A 19,062-nucleotide genomic window follows, 5' to 3' on the forward strand; every position below is an offset into this window, starting at 1 on the left:
AAGGCCTTTGCTGAGTATCTCATACAGAAAACACGGGCAAAACAAGGGTACTTGGCAAACCGCAACCAATGCCTTTGCTGAGCATCTCATACAAAACACTCAGGCAAAACAAGGCCCAATTACCATTTTATTTTGTACAAAAAAATGTAAACAGAAAGATTTGCATGATGTATGTAAAGAAAAGCAGTATCAAAAAATTGCCATCTTATACAAAACAATTTTTCATGCTACTTTATAAAACTGCCATTACTCTAATTTATAAATTTACAATAAGTATGATAAAACATAAAGAAGGTCGTGTGATCTAGGGAAAATACAATTGACATCCTAAACTTTAAAACCGCCATCCCGTAGATGAAAATGTATTATTTGGAAAATAACAACTTAGAAAAATGCCATCTCTTATTAGTAAAAATGCCACCTCTTAATATTAAGAATGTCATCACTTAATTAAAAAATGACATCTCTTAATAATAAAAATGCAATATCCTAATAAAAAAATGCCATCTCTTAATAATAAAAAGTTCTATCTTGTAATAATAAAAAATGCCATCTCTTAATAATAATAATGCCATCTCTTAATAATAAATAATGCCATGTACAGTAATAAACTTGACTTTCTGAAAAAATGTTTAAATTGCCATGTGACATATTTCAAAAATTTATAAACTGCCATGTTGGTTTTTTCTAGAAAAAGTTGCCATGTACCTAAGCCAAAAAAAAACATAAAATTCCATCATGGTAAAAAAAGAGAAGGCAAAAAAAGGCTTGGGATTTGAACCAAAGTCTTCCATGTGCAAGCTCACGCCGCTAGCGAGTGTAGTGCGCATGGCCATTGTGAAAAATAAAATGTCCGTAAATAATATGATGGCTTTCCTGTATACACGCAAATTAATTACTCCCTCCGTTCACAAATATAAGATGTTCTGGATTTTGTTTGCTATGGACTATATAAAGACTGAAATGAGTGAACAAACACACTAAAATGTGTCGTGTCTATATGCATCCGATTCTAAAAAAAGTAAGTTAGAACATCTTATAGTATTTTGGAAACGGAGGAGTAGCATATATGGAATGCTAGCTAGCTCCCTCCCTCACTCCAAATAAGGTAGGCAGTGAGGAATCCAGGGCTAGCCTAGCACACAACCATAGATGGATGGACATGCATGCATGCCTGCTGCCATGGCCATGGAATTAATGGACGCGGCACGACGCGGTTGGCAACTCCACTCCATATAGATGGATCCCACACGGGTTGAGATCCTCTACAGTACTGCACCGTACCCTGTTGTAGTGCAGATGACAGGTGAGGTCGGGTCCACATGGCAGCGACCGTACCGCACCATATGCTACTGCAGAGGATCCTAACCCATCCCACACGCACGCACGCACACGGTTTTATATATTAATTTCTCTGCTTAATTCCCAGTGCGTATATATGGTATATCTCCTGGCTAGCTAAGCTAGCGTGTTCATATGCATAAATGTGCATAAATAAATAAATAAATAAATATAGGTTCAATCATGCACAACAGAAAGAGATGGATGGATACCATGCAACATATATAGTACAAACTCAGTTTAGTTTGCTTTTCTTCTGTTTTGTGTTGGTAGTATATGAATGCGAAACACACTTGACCATACTTGTTTGTTTCTTCACCAATCAATATACTTACAAAGACAGTGGTTCGCTCGGCTACCTTACCTTGTACGTATATATGGTGTAATTTGTACTGGCCTGCATGCATGTCTTCACTCTAGCTTGTGGCTGGCTGCACCACCGCATGCACCTACCCACCCCACAGTGTATTAGTAGTACAGATAGCAAGCACTAATGCTGGTACTAATCTTGCCCTCAACTGTGTCAGATAGTGCTTTCTGGCTGTCACCAGGTCAATGCCAAATGCCCAAGTCTATAACCTTCCCCTTTGGGTCGTTCTAATCTAGCCTGGCCCCCAATTGCATGCTTTTGAAATAATTAGGAGCAGAAGAAGAAGAAGAGAAGAAGTTCAATCTCTCTCTATATATGATGCACCTACCAAGATCAGTTTAGGAAAATTCTATATATAATCCAAGCTTTTGAAATAATTAGGAGCAGAAGAAGAAGAAGAAGAGGAGAAGAAGTTCAATCTCTCTCTTGCTCTCTTGTGGAGGAGGAATTAGAAGAAGGATGAGGGGAGTGAGCATGTTGACGATGGCGCGCGCGGCGTGGGCGGCGGTGCGGTACGCGGTGGTGGTGCCGCTGCTGCAGCTGGCCGTGTACCTCTGCGCCGCCATGTCGCTCATGCTCTTCGCCGAGCGCCTCTACATGGGGCTCGTCGTCGCGGCGCTATGGCTCCGCCGCCGCCGCCGTCAGCGCCGCAACCCAAGCAGGAACAAGGGGGACGACGACGGCGGCGCCGGCGACCTGGAGTCCGGCGGCGGAGAGGACCTGCCCATGGTCCTGGTCCAGATCCCCATGTTCAACGAGAAGCAGGTCAGTACGTACGTACTCTATGATCGATCGATTGCTCGTCTATGATGGATGATATGATACGCATGACCTCTCTGATGGCTGTTGCTTGCTGCACGCATGATCCGCCACTGGTAATACTGCACTGCTGCATGCTGCCTGCGATCGAGCGGTGTGCGCTGCTGGTAACGCTAGCTGCATGTGTACTTGATTTTGTTGCCTTCTTCAACGATCAGCATGCAAAAGCTGCTGCTTTACAACTCCATTTCCACAACATATGCATGCATGCACAACTACGTTTGTTGCATTGCTACGTCCATCCAAATTCATCAAGATAATAAAAAAGAAACAGCTAGCGCTATGCTTTACTGCACGCAAAGACAAGAGTCAACTCTCTCTGCTGCGTACGGTAGTACTTTGTCCGATGTGGGGAGTGACAACATACTTACAAAAGTTTTGTCTGTGAGTGAAGCATGCAACTTTGAGTGAAACAAGTAGAATTATTTGGTGGCATGCAGGTGTACCGTCTGTCCATCGGCGCGGCGTGCGGGCTGTGGTGGCCGGCCGACAAGCTGGTGATCCAGGTGCTGGACGACTCGACGGACGCCGGCATCCGGGCGCTGGTGGAGGCGGAGTGCCGGCGGTGGGCGGGCAAGGGGGTGCAGATCCGGTACGAGAACCGCAGCAACCGGAGCGGGTACAAGGCGGGCGCCATGCGGGAGGGCCTCAAGAAGGGGTACGCCAGGGACTGCGAGCTGGTGGCGGTGTTCGACGCCGACTTCCAGCCGGACGCGGACTTCCTGCGGCGCACGGTGCCGGTCCTCCAGGCCGACCCGGCGGTGGCGCTGGTGCAGGCGCGGTGGCGGTTCGTGAACGCGGACGAGTGCATCCTGACCCGCATCCAGGAGATGTCGCTGGACTACCACTTCTCGGTGGAGCAGGAGGTGGGGTCGGCGTGCCACGGCTTCTTCGGCTTCAACGGCACGGCGGGGGTGTGGCGCGTGCAGGCGCTGGCGGACGCCGGGGGATGGAAGGACCGCACCACCGTGGAGGACATGGACCTGGCGGTGCGGGCGTCGATGCGGGGCTGGAGGTTCGTCTACGCCGGCGACGTGCAGGTGCGCAACGAGCTGCCCAGCAGCTTCAAGGCGTACCGGTACCAGCAGCACCGGTGGTCGTGCGGGCCGGCGAACCTGATGCGGAAGATGTTCTGGGAGATCGTGGCCAGCCGGCAGGTGTCGGCGTGGAAGAAGGTGCACGTGCTCTACGGCTTCTTCTTCGTGAGGAAGGTGGTGGCGCACCTCGTCACCTTCCTCTTCTACTGCGTGGTGATCCCGGCCTACGTGCTCGTCGGCGGCCAGGACGTGCGGCTGCCCAAGTACGTGGCCATGTACGTGCCCGCCATCATCACCCTGCTCAACGCCGTCTGCACCCCGAGGTCATGGCACCTGCTCGTCTTCTGGATCCTCTTCGAGAACGTCATGTCCATGCACCGCTCCAAGGCCACCATCATCGGCCTCGTCGAGGCCAGCCGCGCAAACGAGTGGGTCGTCACGGAGAAGCTCGGCTCGGTGACCTCCACCCCTGCTGCGGCGACGACCATGGCCGCCAACAAGGGGGCAATGAAGAAGAAGAAGAGCCAGAGCAGCATCCTTGCGCCGGAGATCGTCATGGGGCTATGCCTGCTCTACTGCGCCGTCTACGACATCGTCTTCGGCCACGATCACTTCTATGTCTACCTCCTCATGCAGTCCGCCGCCGCCTTCGTCATCGGATTCGGCTACGTCGGCTCCCAATGAAGTGACGCCAACAAAACAAGAACAAAAAACCGTACCTGCTGGCTGCCTCTACCTAGTTATAAGCTATCTGCAACTTAATTTGCATTGCATACTAGCTAGATAGCTTGTTGTTTTTCAGGGCCAACCGAACAATACATACATATATACCTGTAGGCACCAGCTTAATTTCCAAGGCAGGACAATTACCTGCTTCATTATATTCATTCATCCATACATTTTGCATCATGTACAGAACCAAAAATAATCGCTTCAGAACAGCATTAGTTCGAAGCAGATGAGCATTCTGTTCTCAGGCAGCAAAGGCATTCTCAATACATGTTGGTGAATGGCAAAACCTACAATTTCTTTGTTTGTTGCAAGGTGAATGATCCGAAAGAAGATGGCAATAGCATTCAAAGCCACCTAATTGTTTGTATACACGACGTGAATTGCAAAACTTACAGTGTTGAAGATGATCAGAAAGAAGAAAGGGGACAAGTCAAACCTTCAAATCGACCAGATCAGCTAACAGCTACTGCAATTCGCCCGCCTTGACCTCGAACTCTTCTCTGGTTGATAGTATCTTCACACGGACCATGCCTCGCTCCCACTCGGATTTCCCAACCAAGATCAGCCTGCTAGCGTTTATCCTCTCAGCATGTTTGAACACCCTGCAGCATAGTAAAAAGTAATTACAGATACACCCACTCACATAAGTATTCAACACAATGAAAAAAATAGTACAAATTAAGGAAAGGCAATACCATTTCAGACGCTTGTCTTCTACAAGGTCTACAGATCTGCCCTTCTTCCGCAGACAGGATGCAACACTAGATGCTGGCCCCTCAAGCTCCTCGTCCAATGGGAACACAATGTCATCTATTTGACGTGGCAGGTCAGGCAAAAGACCCTTTTCTTTCAGCAGCTGCCAGAAAATGTGTAAATTACAGAGTTGGTATTACTGCCACTCAAACTGCATCACAAATTCATAATGACATGTAAACAACGACAATCTTTTCCACATGAATTTATGTTCTCACCACTACTCAACTTGATAAAATCTTGGCCCAACCTTGTGCAATGCTGGGCTTCTGAATTTACTACTGTTACTTTTTTTTACTTAATATTAGCAGGTATTTCTCATATCTTTATCAAAATATCAATTTTACAGGAACTTTAATCTTCGACCAAGCAGCTTTCTTCGCTCGACACGGGAAAAGGAACCAGAGGAAGGGGGGGGGGGGGGGGGAATAGTATCATACCTCCACTATGACAGCATCTCCAATCTCCAAATCCAAAGCCACAGGCTGGTACATCTTCAGTTCCAAATGTTGACAGTAGCCTGTCATACCTCCCCCCACCACAAATCGCTCTCAGTTCCCCTTCCCTATCAAAAGCCTGAAAACATGGATCAAGAGAGTTCGGCATGAAATAAGAGTTGGTGACAAAAAAAATAAAGATGGAATGGCACTTGATTAGGACCTCAAAAACAATCCCTGTGTAGTATGCAAGGCCACGAACAACAGATGCATCGAAACAGATCCAATCAGAATAACCATATTGCTCAGCAAGCGAGAAGAGCTTCTTCAAGTCAGCAACGGCTTCAACACCTGAGCCTAGCACCTCTGCATGGGAATATCAAAATGAGCGACCCTTTTCTGGATAAAAGGGTCGATTTCGATTTCTTTTTCCAAGAAGTTGCACAAATATGGATGCCATAAGAAAACGAGTTTGGACAGTATCAACAAGAAGTTGAACACGAAGGTACCACAGTACAGCCCAACAGTTTAAGAACATGTCGAATGCTAAAGCCAGTAACAGACCTTCAAGTTTGGACAGTGACTTGAGAGAGAGCACTTCAATGATGCCCTGTACTGCTTCAGATGACAGCCCAGTTGAAATCAATTCCTTCTCAATTTCTTCCCTACTCAGTTTCCCCAGCTGCACAATATTGTAAATTCATGATGCAATAAACAATTACATAGTGCATGCAAATTCATCTAGTAGTTATGAACAGAGTAAATATGCAACACAGAAACAACTATGATATGGTTAACTTTAAAATCATTAGACAACAGGATTGTGGTTTTGTAATGACTATTTTACTAGTTATTTACAATATAGAGGGTTAGATGAGAACGGATTTTAATCACAAATTGAGAAACAAGCATAGCTAAGAAGAAAGTGCATAGAAATAAATAAGAACATAAAGATCTTACTATGTTCTTTTTAATGAGCAGTGGAAAGAGGTGAACATGAACCTTTTTAACATCAGCATACGAACAAAAGCAGTTTAGGAGCAAACTTCCAAACTATACCGTTATTCAGAATGCCATGGCTGATAAAGTTGGGCTTAAAACAAAGTAGGATGTGCATGAAGGCGTCATGATACAACAAATCGGAAGGTGGAAGCAGGATTTGGATGTACCTTGTCAACAATAACACAAACTTGAGTAAACAAGTGTTGTGGTACGGAGTACATATCCAACACGGCCTGTAGAACCTGGAGAGAAGAGAGAACAGTGAGGCACAACACAGAGAGACTGGTCCTAAAAAACCCATGCATGGGACATACTCCCTCCGTTCCCAAATAATTGTCTTTCTAACCATCTCAAATGGACTACAACATACGGATGTATGTAGACACGTTTTAGAGTGTAGATTCACTCATTTTACTCCGTATGTAGTCATTTGTTGAAATCTCTAGAAAGACAATTATTTAGGAACGGAGGGAGTATATGCCATCCAATGGAAGGGAACAAAATGATTTGTTTACTTGTAATTAGAGGGCAAATAGTGAAGTGAAAGGCTACCTTTCGGCTGGACAGTCTGATCCCCACATCAGAAGATGTAATCCCAAGACGCTCGAACAAGAGAACGATGGCTTGAATGAGCTCAGCCTCAGCCTGAATTTGAACAAGGTGGAGAAGTGAAGTCAGTGTGAATCATACAGGACAAGGTGAATCAGAATGGGCATAGATACATACATACCCGGACTTTAGGCATACCAAAAATGTCCATGTTCCACTGATAATGCTCGCGGCGCCTTCCCCTTGTCATACGCTCGTATCGCCAGCATTGTCCTATGGTGAACCACTTGAGTGGGAGGGAGACTGACTTTCTAGAGAAAGAGAGACATTCACAAGAAGAAGATGAAGAAATGCAATTACTAGGCGTCAATTGGTACAAACTGAATTAAGTGAGACTGGTATCTACCATGCTAGGTTGTGCAAAATCAATCAAATCTAATGGTTGAATGAATTGAGATTGGCATCCAATCCAGCCTTCATGTATCATACATAGACAATTAGACATGGGAGTAGATGCATACATACCCTTGCTTGATGACAAGGCGCGCGAGGGAAGGCGTGATCTCTGGCCTGAGCACGACGCGGCGGCCGCCCTTGTCCTCGAAGTTGTAGAGCTGCTGCGTGATCTCCTCCCCGGCCTTGCGGATGAAGAGCGCCTCGGACTCGAGCACGGGGAAGTCCACCTCCTCGAAGGCCATGGAGCGGGACACCTCCCTGAAGTTGTCGAAGAGCCAGGAGCGGAGCCGCATCTCCTCCGGCGGGAAGTCCCTGGTGCCGCGCGGCGGGTTCACATCCACCACTGTCGGCTGCGCCATGGAAGCAGAAGAAGCAGGGGAGGAGTCGCCGTCGGTGGCCAGCGCGGCCGTGGGGGAGGCGACGCAGAGGAGGCGGCGGCCGGGGCGAAGGGGGGTGAGGCCGATAGGGCGGCGGAGGAGGCGGAGCGACGCCGCCGCCGACGACGCGGAGGCCATCCGCCGTCGCCGAAGAGGGGAGGGAAAGGGGGGAGGAGCTCTGCTCTGCCTCGCCTCGCCGAAGATGAGATAACTTCCATCCTTCCTCTGGGCCCGCTTCTCCGGCCCATTTCATTCATTAAAGGCCAGGCCCGACTCGACCCGGTCCAGTTCAGTTCACAAGGAAGAGGAAGAAGGTCGTCAGGGTCGGGAGGGCCATTTTGGCTTGCATATATGCTCCTAATGAAAACGGTTAATTTAAAATAAATAGTAAATAAAATTTTAAAATTCTGATTTTTTGGTAGATGTTCTTGTTAGTGTAACAAGCTTGCTTGACAATTTTCACATGAAAAGTGCATCGTCGGTGAAAAAATAAAAATAGGTGTTAACATTTGGAGGTAACATTTGTCGTTCGACTTGTTTTTCTTTTTTTTGCACAGATCAAAATACTTAAGCTTTCCTAAATTGGATTTCCGAGGTCGTCAGTCAATGCAAAAAAAGTCGCCGCCGGCGTGGACGAGCAAGCATCTCATTTCCCTTGCTGCTCTTCTAACTCCGCACTCATCAAGCAGAAAAAAAAAACATAGATAATGAATTAATGTAAATGTTTCAGAGATGAGACCCCAACAGCAGTACAACACTGATCCTTGATGCTCTGTTCATCTTCCCCTTGATAGCTCTAGCTGGAACAGAAAAAGGAAAACGCATACGATGAATTAAGGTAAATATCTCTTACTGGAGAGATTGCAGTGAATTCTTACAGTCTGGGAGGAGCACAAAACATGCTTAATAGCCCTCAAGTAACATCGGATATGCAGCCCATGAATACAGCGCACTTAACGCTTTCCCAAAAAAATTAGCACTACTGTTGAGAGAGGCATTACTGGAAAATATCAGAGTTGTTAAACAAACTATTTTATATCGTGTTTCTGTTGCACTCCTTGCTCAAGCCTTCATATTGCATAAATGCGTAAACAACGAGTTTGGGTATTCCCAGAGGTAGGCAGCCAAGTACTTTGTCACAAATTTGGATACACTGAATAGGCCTAAATGTGTGACATATCCAAACTTTCCAGATCAGAGTTGCGCCTTCTTCATCCCACAAAAAAGGGAAGCTCATATGACTCTCAGGCCACAGTCTTGTTATTTCATTTAGAACGTGACATCAAACATCAGGCAACAACAGAATGGATGATTTATCTACATTTTCAAAAAGGGCATGTGGGGGCAATGGCATTCTGTCAGCTATGACTGAATACCACCTTGCTTTTTTGTACGAAGTACCAAGTAATACTGTATCAATTGTCAGTCCAACATCTCAGGAGGCTGGTACTTTACCGGAAGCAATTTTACATGCTCCCTTAATTTCCCTTTCCTTGAGAAGAGAGATACTATTAACGAAACCGTCGAAGCTTCAACTGACAGCTGTTTTGCATCAAATTTGGCAAGATAAGTCACAGCCTTTACAACTTCACCATTCTTCAGAAATACCCTGACCACTTGATTTAGCAGTCTGGAGTTGTGAGCACAGCCAGCCTTCTCCATTGCTGAAAACATATCATCAGCATCTGCAAGCAACCCTTCTTTTATGAAATTTGTCATCATTATACTGTAAGTCACAACAGAAGGCACCAACCCAATGGCTGATATAGTAACAAACAAATCCTTGGCTTCTTCAATTCTCCTAGTTTTAAACATTGCAGAAACCATGGTAGTGAGTGTTATGACATTAATCTTCACGTTCACAGCACGTAATTTCTTGAACAGCTCTATTGCTTCATCAGTGCAATTATTTTTACAAAGTCCACTAAGAACTATGTTGTATGTTCCAACGCCCACTGGTATGCCACTTTCATTCATCTTATGGAATTTTTCCTTTGCAGGAACTGTTCTCCCAGAGCAAAACAGCCCATCAAGTATAATGTTGTACATAATAGTCGTGGGCTTAACCCCACTGAGTGAAATTTCCCTGACAAGACTCAATCCGTCGTCGATCCTTCCAATTTTACAGTAGCCATTAATAAGTATACCATATGTAAAAACATCAGGTTGGAGGCCAGCAGACTTCATAGCATCAAGTACTCTCAGTGCTTCCTCCACCTTGCCAACAAGGCAATATCCATCCATCAGTGAATTGTACATAATCACATCAGGCCGATGACCAATACCTACAATGAAGTCAAACATATCCTGTGCGTCCTTCACCTTTCCTTCTTTGCAACGGTCGTTTATTACAGGATAGAAGAACACACTGTTAGAACACAGACCTCTATTAACCGCTTCAGAAATCAATTCCTTGGCTTTCACAAAATCACCATGAGAGCAAGAACCCAGAACCAGGCATTGGTAAACAGCTTTGTTAGGTGAAACTCCTTGATTGACCATCTGATTAAATTTGTCCAGAGCAGCATCCATCTTACCCATTTTACAAAGTGAATCCATTATGATTTGATAGCCAAATACATCTGGGTTTACTCCTTGTTGCCTCATTACTTCGAACATGTGCATAGCCTCATCCATCAGTCCACGTTTAGCATATGCATTGATCAGTATGTTGAAAATATGGTGGTTAGGTACAATACCATTCCGTACCATCGAATTGAAGAGACCGGTCATATCCTCGAAGGATCCTTCTTTGACATACCCATTAAGCATAGTAGAGTAGGAGACGATATTAGGTTTCAGGCCCTTTGCAGCCATAGAGTCAAAAATTTCTCTAGCTTGCTTTGTCCTTCTGTGCCTGCAAAGGGAATCGATTAATGAGCTCAATGTGACAACGTCTGGTACAACACCAAGACTTGCCATTTCTTTGAATACCCTAAGTGCCTCCTTCCACTGACCAAAAGTAGAATATCCATGGATCAGACAGCTATATGTCCTGATATTGGGTTCAATTCCTTGATCAACCATTTGCCGAAGGAGCACTTCTGCCTTGTCCATTGCTCCGGACTTGCTTAGTGCGTCCATGATTGAGGTGTAGGTCACCACATCAGGTTGAACTCCCAGTTGGGGCATCTCATGGAAGAGATTGCACGCTTTGTCTACTTCACCTTCTTTAAAGCAGCCGTTGATTACTATGTTGAACGAGAAGACATCAGGCGCACAGTCCAGTTCGCTGAAACAGGGGGATGAGCGCGGGCACAGAGCTTCTAAATTTTTTCAGAGAAAATTCCCGATGATGCAGACTTGTAGGGCAAAAAAGTAAATAAAAAAATATCAGAGCCAGGTTTCGATCCTGGGACCTGTGGGTTATGGGCCCACCACGCTTCCGCTGCGCCACTCTGATTTCCATGTTTTGTTGGTGCAATGCCACCCTATATACAAACCGGCTCTTCATTAACAGCAAAATCAACCTTCCATGATTATCCACAACAAAAACATGGACACGCTGACTTAGTTAAACGAAATATTAACAGCAAAATCAACCTTCCATGATCATTAACACACCATGTTAATTTACCAAAAGATAAAACCTCGCTTTGTTGCAGGCCAAGCCATGTTATCCAACAAACCAAAACTTACTGGCTCACGATGCCGATAAAACGAAATTGAATGTTTGATGCTGTTGTACCTTGAGTTTCTTGAGCAACCCCGTCCCTTCCAAGGGATGGTGCATTGATAAGCTTTATGTTCTGTCACACAGTCTTGTGATTCCCATGGTCACCTTCATTTGACAAGAGGAGGAAGGGGGCATTCACACAGATATTAATGGAGATGGAGTTCTTGATCATGTTCCAGGTGTGTTGAAGTATCAGTTTCTAATAGAGGGAGAAATCGAGCTTTCTGCTCAAACATTAACATAGACGATACTGAATATTGCCCGTTCTCTCTGTACAATTATTACTTAATTTGCTTTGCAATCATTTTATCCTAGCTAGTAGTAAGTTCATGGAAGTTCTGTAACCGACAATCATGTTAGGTAGTTGCCACATCCGATGTGCCGGTGCAGGAACATACTTTTAATGTTTCTATCTGCCATTACAACCATTTCAATCTGTTCCTCAACAAGTTATGGCGGCATCATCTTTCTAAGAACAAACCATGGAGATGTCAGTATATTGAATGGAGCACCGGGCAGAGCTTAATTGTGACCAACTCGAAGCAATGGTATTCCAAAAGAATCTGAAACGAGCAGACAGTTTGGAATTGGAAGGCAATGTAAACCCCTTTTCTGAAGCAGGGCATTGTGAACTCAAGCAGGGGAATTTCATCATCATCATCGAGTGATGCATAGTCGAGAGTATTTACAATCAGGAGAGAACTAACCAGCCAAGTGACATGGCGTGGCTGTTGCTATAGATGTCAACTTTATTTATGAAGCATGACAACTTTTTGTTTGGATGGCAAGTTTCGGGATTTTTAGGGTTTTTTTCCCTTTAGATGACAATTTTAATTGTAAAACCGTTAATACAGTGTTACCTTTTTTAGATAAGGAGGAGGACCCCCGGCCTCTGCATCTGGACGATGCATACAACATTTTATTAATTATTAACATACGACCTTACAAAGTCATACAACAATAAGACTAAAGCCACCTTCTAAGCAACATCTGTCGCTACTCCTATTCAGTTGATGAAGGGGCGCTGATAGTCTGGGCCTAATACCAAACAGACCTCGCAGCCAAACCTAACATCTAAGACCTGAGGTCTCAATCAGGACGCCTGCTGGGTATGGGCACCTACCAGTCCGGCGTGTTCCTCAACCAGGACGACTGCCGGGTATGAGGCCGCCGCAGCCACCTGCCACCAATCCATCTTTAGAGCTGAACTGCTGCATGTATCGTGCCCGGTCTAGCTGCCGACGCCACCATGACGCCAGACATCGTCGACCTTCTGCGTGAATCCATCATCGCACATCAGACGGCTAATCTCCAGGGCGCCATGCCATCGAGATCCGACACCATCAATGTATATGATGAGGCACCGCACCTCCTCTTGTCACCTCCAGCCATCACTTGCTCCAAAACGATGTCCCCGTGAGGGAAAGCCATCATCATCGTCCGATCTGGGAGACTCAGATCTAGGGTTTCGCCCGGAGCATCCCGAGCCTGATGACGCCAACTGAAACGACGATGCCTCGACAAGGAAACGACATCAAAAACGCTGCCATCATCCGCCATGACCGTAGTCGGCGCGATTTTCATCGGCAGTTGCGCCACCGGGCGTACGCCGCCGGCCTCTCTGGTCCCTTCAACCATAGAAAACTCTAAAACGATGCCCTGAAGAGGGACTACGACGCAAAAGCACCGCCATCGCTCGATCCCATGGAGATCTAGGGTTTCCCCCCGGAGTTGCCCGAGTTGTTAAGGACCAGACAAGGATGGAATCCCGCAGATCCATCCAGCTGCCGACGTGTCGCACTCGCCATCGCGCCGACCATGACCCCAGAGACCAAGCTCACGCCTTGGCCCAGATCCGGCCACGCCGCCGCCGATCTAGTCACGCCGCCACCGTTCGTGGCGACCGTGGCGCCCCAGATCTTGAAGCCGCCTGCCATGGGGTATGGGATCGCCGGAGCGCCGCCAGCCCCCGCCGTAACGTCCGGCCGCACGCCACGCTTCAGCCCAGGGGCGCCGGCCTGCGCCAGCTCCTCACGAGCGGGAGGGCACCTAGTCCCCGCTGCCGCCGGCGATGACAAGGCTTTGCCTGGTCGCGCCCTTGGGCAGCGGCGAGGAAGGAGGAGGACGAGAGGGGGAGTCGGGGGCGACTTGATCTAGGGGCCTCCCAGCCGCCGCGCGGGGGCGACTCGGGAGGAGGACGAGAGCAGGCGGTGTTACTTAGTGCCACACGTGTGACACTTATCATTTGAGTTTTTTTTTCTTGATTGATGAGTCGGTCATACCGTCTTGTTTACTTATGGCACAAAGTTGTTTTGTCCGTTGTAACCACACCAAATCAGAAAAAACAGGTATAAATCGCTATTGCAAGATTTATGAGCATAAGAGCATCTCCAACAGCCGCCCAACACGCAGGGCGCTAAAAAAGTGTTTGCATCGCGCCGATTGCTTGTTTTGGCGCGGCGAGGAGCGCTTGCTCCAACAGCCGCTACAAATTTTCGCGCGCGCGAGTAGCTTCAGCAGGTGCGCTAGAAAGCAGCATGCGCGAGCAGCCGGCGCTTGCCATATGTTGTATTTTGGACACAAGATGATATTTCAAACATAAAAAAAAAGACATGGCATAATTTAAATCACCCAAACAAGTTCATGACATAAAAGGGCATGCCCATAAGTTCAAATTCATGCCCATAACATTATCCAATCAAGTTCAAAATCCGAACCAATCATGACACAAAAGTTCACACCAACGAATGGCCCATCAACATTCAAGCATCATCCTCGTCTTCATCTTCCTCCTCCTTTCTTGATCTTCCCTTTCTTGCTCTTCTTCTCCTCTCCTTTAAACAAGTTTTGTGCAATATTGAGCTACATAAAAACAAAACAAGTTAGCACTACAAACACCAAGAACGAGCATGATGAACATGGATGAAATGACACTTACCCTATCTATATCATCAGTGCCACTTGGGTTCACCTTGTCAACAGCCTTTTGTGCGGCCGCCCACTTTTGACAATCCCGGTTGATTTTCGACCACCGGGAGCGAAGAGACCGTTCCGAGCGGTCAATTGCACTCTTGTTGTGAGATCAAAGTGCTCCTTCATCCAGTTCCAATATGCATCTCTACTTTGATCACCTTCAACGGATGGATCCCTCGACACTTGCAACCAAGTATTGCATAGCAAGATATCTTCATCATTGGTGTAGTTGCCTCCTCTTCTTTTCGGTGCGTCGACGATGCCCTCACCATCCTCGTCCACCTCGAACTCATGGTCATTGAAATGCATGTCATTGGTTTGAGAACAATGAGAATTGTTGGAGCCAATACCCATAGTTGACATATATGCCTCATCATTGAAACTACAAAGTATATACAACGAAGCAAATAAGCTATCTATATGTACGCATTAAAATAACAACAACAAAAAGTTGGTGAAATTTTATACCTTTGGGGCATTTCATTGCACACCTTGTGCGTGTAGGCCGCCGGCTCAACAAGTGAGCTCGCAGGCGCTTCGGCAGCCACTGTGTTCGTCGCACGCCCTGTAAACTTCTTCCTCGACGGCTTAGTGGAGCCGGAGCCATCCGCTGCCTTGTTCTTCTTCGCGGATACCTTGCCCTTCTTCGCCCGCGCCGCATTTGGGAGCTTCGAGAGGGGGGCACGTGTCTTCAGGGCGTGCGTCGGCACGCCGCCACCCGTCGCCGAGGTCATCTGTGGCAGCATGAAAAGGCCGCCCACGATACCGGTGCTTGGAGGAGCACCGGCAGAGGCGAAGCCAAAGCTCCCCGCGCTAGGGTTTGCGGCCGCGGCAGAGAGGTCGCGGGTGTAGGAAGGGGTGAGGGGGGGTGCCGGCGTGGGCGTCCATCGGGTCAATTTGCCGGCAGCGGCGGGGCGGGGCGATGGTGGCGCGGCGAAGAGAGTGCAACACAAGCGCTCGAGTGTGCGGCTCGCTAAAGCGGGCGCATCAAATAAACAATGCGCGATGGCGATTCAGACCGCGCGCTGAACTCCATATGCCGCGCGCGCTTATTGCGCGTCCGCTGAAGCCCGAATATCGATTGCGCGCGTGCTAAAAAGCACAAATTTGCCGCGCGGTTATTAGAGATGCTCTAACTCAATTAGCTTTTGCAAAATATTCAGTGCACTTCTGTCTAGCTTCGTTTTGTTCTTGGTACTTGTGAAATTGAAGTCATGTGAACTAACTATAGAGTTTCTTCACATTAAAGACCAAATTCCACTGCTTATTCATAACGACCAGATTGGAGGTATTTACGCAAAACCATCACATTTGAGGATAGGGTAACAACTTCGAGCATTTACAGTGGCACTTAGCTAATTTGACCCCTCAAACATCCACCGATGCACCCGGTCACTGTCGGGTGCGTCTGTTTTGACCCCGCATTTTTCCTGCAAAATTACCACACCCTTGAATCTTCACTTTTGTTTCTACATGCGAACATCGAACACTCTGTGTGCGACACTGTCGGAGCAACCGAGCAAGTGGAGAGCACGCATGGCAACAACATCACGTCAAGAACACACTGCAGCTCACGCGGCCAGCCACCCAGCGCGGCCCGCCAACACGCGGCGGCGGCCAGCCATCAAGCGCACGCAGCGGCTCGCCACCCCGTCGGAAGCACACAGAGCATCGGCGGCCAGCGGCTGGCTAGCTAGCATGCAAGCATGTGTGCGGCCAGCTGCAGCTAGCAGCTTGCTAACCAGCACGAGTCTACGGCGGCCGGCACGCACGGCACGGCTGCGAGCACGATGGCCAGTGCGCGGCGACCAGCGCAAGCACAATGGCCACGACACGCACGAGCTCCGAGGCGGCGCAGGCGTGGCAGCCATGTCGTGCTCCAGCGCGGTGCGGCGGGGCACAAGAGCCGGCTGCACGCGGCGGTAGCGCACGACGGCTGAACTGTGGCACCAGCGCGGCACAGCACGCCCTCCCCGCATGCACGACGGCCAGCACGTGGCGGCTGCATAGCGGCCCAGCCCGCGCGAGCCCCGGCGCGGCACAACGGCCCTGGCTAGCGTCGCGAGCTATGGGCAGCGCGGCGCGGGCGAGCTCCGGCCCTAGCATGCCTAGCTCCGACGGCTTTCCTCCCCGACGCGGGCTTGATGGCGCCGTTGCCGCCACGGTTTTCTGGCCAAGTCGCTGCAGGTGGAACCGTGTGGGCATGCAGCGGGCTACCCGAGCGTGACCGGACCCCTAATACTTAGGGATAAACTAGTGAAAAAACTAACGCCCACGCGCTGTGTAGATCGCCCACATGCCTCCATCACCACTTATTTTGCCACGTATGAATAGATGACATTAACATAATTTTTTTTGGTTTTCGACTTAAAAAAGTTTTATCTCCTAAATAAAAAAGCGAACTAAAACTCCGTTTTCACCATTAAATCCGTCTCGACGAGATCTTTAAAACTAGACCCCATGTTGATATGTTTCGACGATTTTTTTGCCCAGAAGTTACCATGATGTTTACACTATAGTTGCCATAGTGCATAAACTAAAGTTGCCATGTGGCAATTTTAGTTTGTAGATCATGTCAATTTTAGTTTTTTGATTATGGCAATTCCAGTACTTTGACCATGAAAAAAAAATTATTGAACCATGGCAATTTTAAGTGCATGAATCATGGCAATTTTAGTTTGTGGTGCATGGCAAGTCTAGTTTCTTAATTCTCTGTTTTATAATATGTTAAAATTTACTTTTAAATGTAAAAAAAAATAGTTGAAACATATCATGGCAATTTTAGTGTAAATATCATGGCAATTCATGTGCAATAGACATGGCAACTTTTAACCCAAAAAAAATTTCGCCGAAATATATCGATATGAGATCTAGTTTTGAAGATCTCGTCGCTAGGGATTTAATGGTGAAAACGGATCTTCAATCAGATTTTTCATTTAAGAGATAAAACATTTTAAAAACTAAAAATCTGAAAAGATTCTCGCATGCATGCATGCGATGACATGGCAATCTATTTGCATTAAAGATGTGTGGTGCGTCTCCTTTCCTGCCACACGTGTGGCAGTTATCGACGTCCTAAAATAGGGGGTCCAACCGGGTCACTCTTTTTTGATCAAACGCTGATCAGGTGGACGTTTCGGACATTTAGGAAGAAAGTAGAGGGTCCGATTATAGATGCTCTTAGTATCACATTTGAGGCAAGGCACGGGGAGCCACCAACTTTGCGCGTAGCGAATAACAGATTGCACTGATAGTCTGATATGCGCGCCAAAACAACGAAACTGACAGGTTAGGCCCACCTGATGGTTTACGGTGGTGGATCCAATGGGGGGCACCCCCTCCAAAAATGCGAAACGAAAGTTTTCTACTCCCTCTGTTCTTAAATATAAAATCCTTTTAAAGATTTCAGTATAGACTATATAGGAAGCAATGAGCGAATCTACACTCTAGAATATGTCTATATACATCCATATGTAGTCTGTAAAATCTTCAAAAAGACAAATATTTAGAAGCGGAGGGAGTGGTACTTGGCATTTCTGTTGTGAGTGATAAGGTTGACACCCCCATGGTCAAGCTCTAGGTCTGCCATCGGTAGTTTGGGCGCCGGATGTAGATGCTATGAGAGAAGAGTGGAAGAGTGCAAAAGTACTCATGTGATACTGAGCTCCAGTGATCCCGAATGAACAGTAAAATTTAAAAAATGGTAAAAATCCAAAAAAATCTGAATTCTTCTAGCGAGAAATATTGATGTTTTTTACATGCATGCAAACTTTCATGATGAAATTACATTTGTGGAGGTGTGAAAAATATTGATGCTCCAAAGTGCTTCCAAAAACACTTTCTTTGGAACATCAATTTCATTTTCCCCCAACCTCTACAAATGTAATCTCATCATGAAAATTTGCATGCATGTAGACAAAACATCAATGTTTCTTGCAATTAGTCCCACAACCCCGCACGAATCAATCAGCACCACACGATTAGGCCCACAATTTTTAATCTGACAGTCATCATTAATCTAATGCCTCTATCGTGTGCACTTAGAAATTTCTCATGACTGACCGTACTCCACCACGAAGGAAATTTCACATCTCGCGTCTGCAAACGCATGCCCATAATCACGCGAGGCACACACACACAAAAAAACTAAATCACCCACCCTGAGATAATCACATAACCATCTCTTGTAATCACGCACCCTGAGATAAACTTCCAAAAGTAAATCACCATCTCCGCGGTCCCTCCCTGCTGCCGCCGTGCTACCCAGGGTGCAGGAGCCGCCGCGCCCCCGACCTCGTGCCGCCCGCGGCATGCCGCGCCGCCGCGCCACGAGGGAGCAGGAGTCGCCGTGACCTCGACATCCTGTCATGCCGTCCGCATCATGCCTCGCTCCACCGAGGGAGCAGGACCCGCCGCCGCCCTTCACCACATCCTCCGCCTCCCTCACTCCGTCGCTATGTGCTGCCTCATCGGTCAGATCCACTCGACCCGGACAAGCCACAGCCACATCTCTCATGGGAACTGGATTGCATGCAATCCG

The 19,062-nt window shown here is 47.2% G+C and overlaps 2 protein-coding genes and 1 pseudogene across 3 annotated transcripts; 1 reads left to right on the forward strand and 2 right to left on the reverse strand.

The window, feature by feature from the left end:
- The first annotated feature begins 1,825 nt into the window (after positions 1 to 1,825).
- On the forward strand, positions 1,826 to 4,589 carry LOC123047233 (glucomannan 4-beta-mannosyltransferase 1). Its single transcript, XM_044470733.1, has 2 exons — positions 1,826 to 2,476; positions 2,971 to 4,589. The coding sequence occupies exons 1-2, from the start codon at positions 2,171 to 2,173 to the stop codon at positions 4,249 to 4,251; spliced, it is 1,587 nt and encodes a 528-aa protein (XP_044326668.1). The 5' UTR covers positions 1,826 to 2,170; the 3' UTR covers positions 4,252 to 4,589.
- LOC123047234 (histidine--tRNA ligase, chloroplastic/mitochondrial-like) lies at positions 4,544 to 8,062 on the reverse strand (annotated as a pseudogene). Its single transcript, XR_006422847.1, has 9 exons — positions 7,566 to 8,062; positions 7,222 to 7,351; positions 7,044 to 7,136; positions 6,659 to 6,733; positions 6,054 to 6,171; positions 5,713 to 5,855; positions 5,493 to 5,628; positions 4,995 to 5,155; positions 4,544 to 4,901 (listed from the first exon to the last, which is right to left on the reverse strand). The product of XR_006422847.1 is annotated as a histidine--tRNA ligase, chloroplastic/mitochondrial-like (transcript).
- Positions 8,063 to 8,685: 623 nt separating this feature from the next.
- LOC123047231 (protein Rf1, mitochondrial) lies at positions 8,686 to 11,097 on the reverse strand. Its single transcript, XM_044470732.1, has one exon. The coding sequence runs from the start codon at positions 11,003 to 11,005 to the stop codon at positions 9,296 to 9,298; it is 1,710 nt and encodes a 569-aa protein (XP_044326667.1). The 5' UTR covers positions 11,006 to 11,097; the 3' UTR covers positions 8,686 to 9,295.
- Between the last annotated feature and the right edge of the window lie 7,965 nt (positions 11,098 to 19,062).

This window comes from Triticum aestivum, chromosome 2B (genome assembly GCF_018294505.1).
Source record: "Triticum aestivum cultivar Chinese Spring chromosome 2B, IWGSC CS RefSeq v2.1, whole genome shotgun sequence".
Taxonomy (NCBI): domain Eukaryota; kingdom Viridiplantae; phylum Streptophyta; class Magnoliopsida; order Poales; family Poaceae; genus Triticum; species Triticum aestivum.

Excerpts from the sequence above, each read along its gene's own strand:
- LOC123047233 (XM_044470733.1), top strand. The coding sequence starts at position 2,171 with ATGAGGGGAGTGAGCATGTTGACGATGGCGCGCGCGGCGTGGGCGGCG. Across the intron at positions 2,477-2,970 it reads CCATGTTCAACGAGAAGCAG|GTGTACCGTCTGTCCATCGG; the intron begins GTCAGTACGTAC and ends GGTGGCATGCAG.
- LOC123047231 (XM_044470732.1), bottom strand. The coding sequence starts at position 11,005 with ATGCCCCAACTGGGAGTTCAACCTGATGTGGTGACCTACACCTCAATC.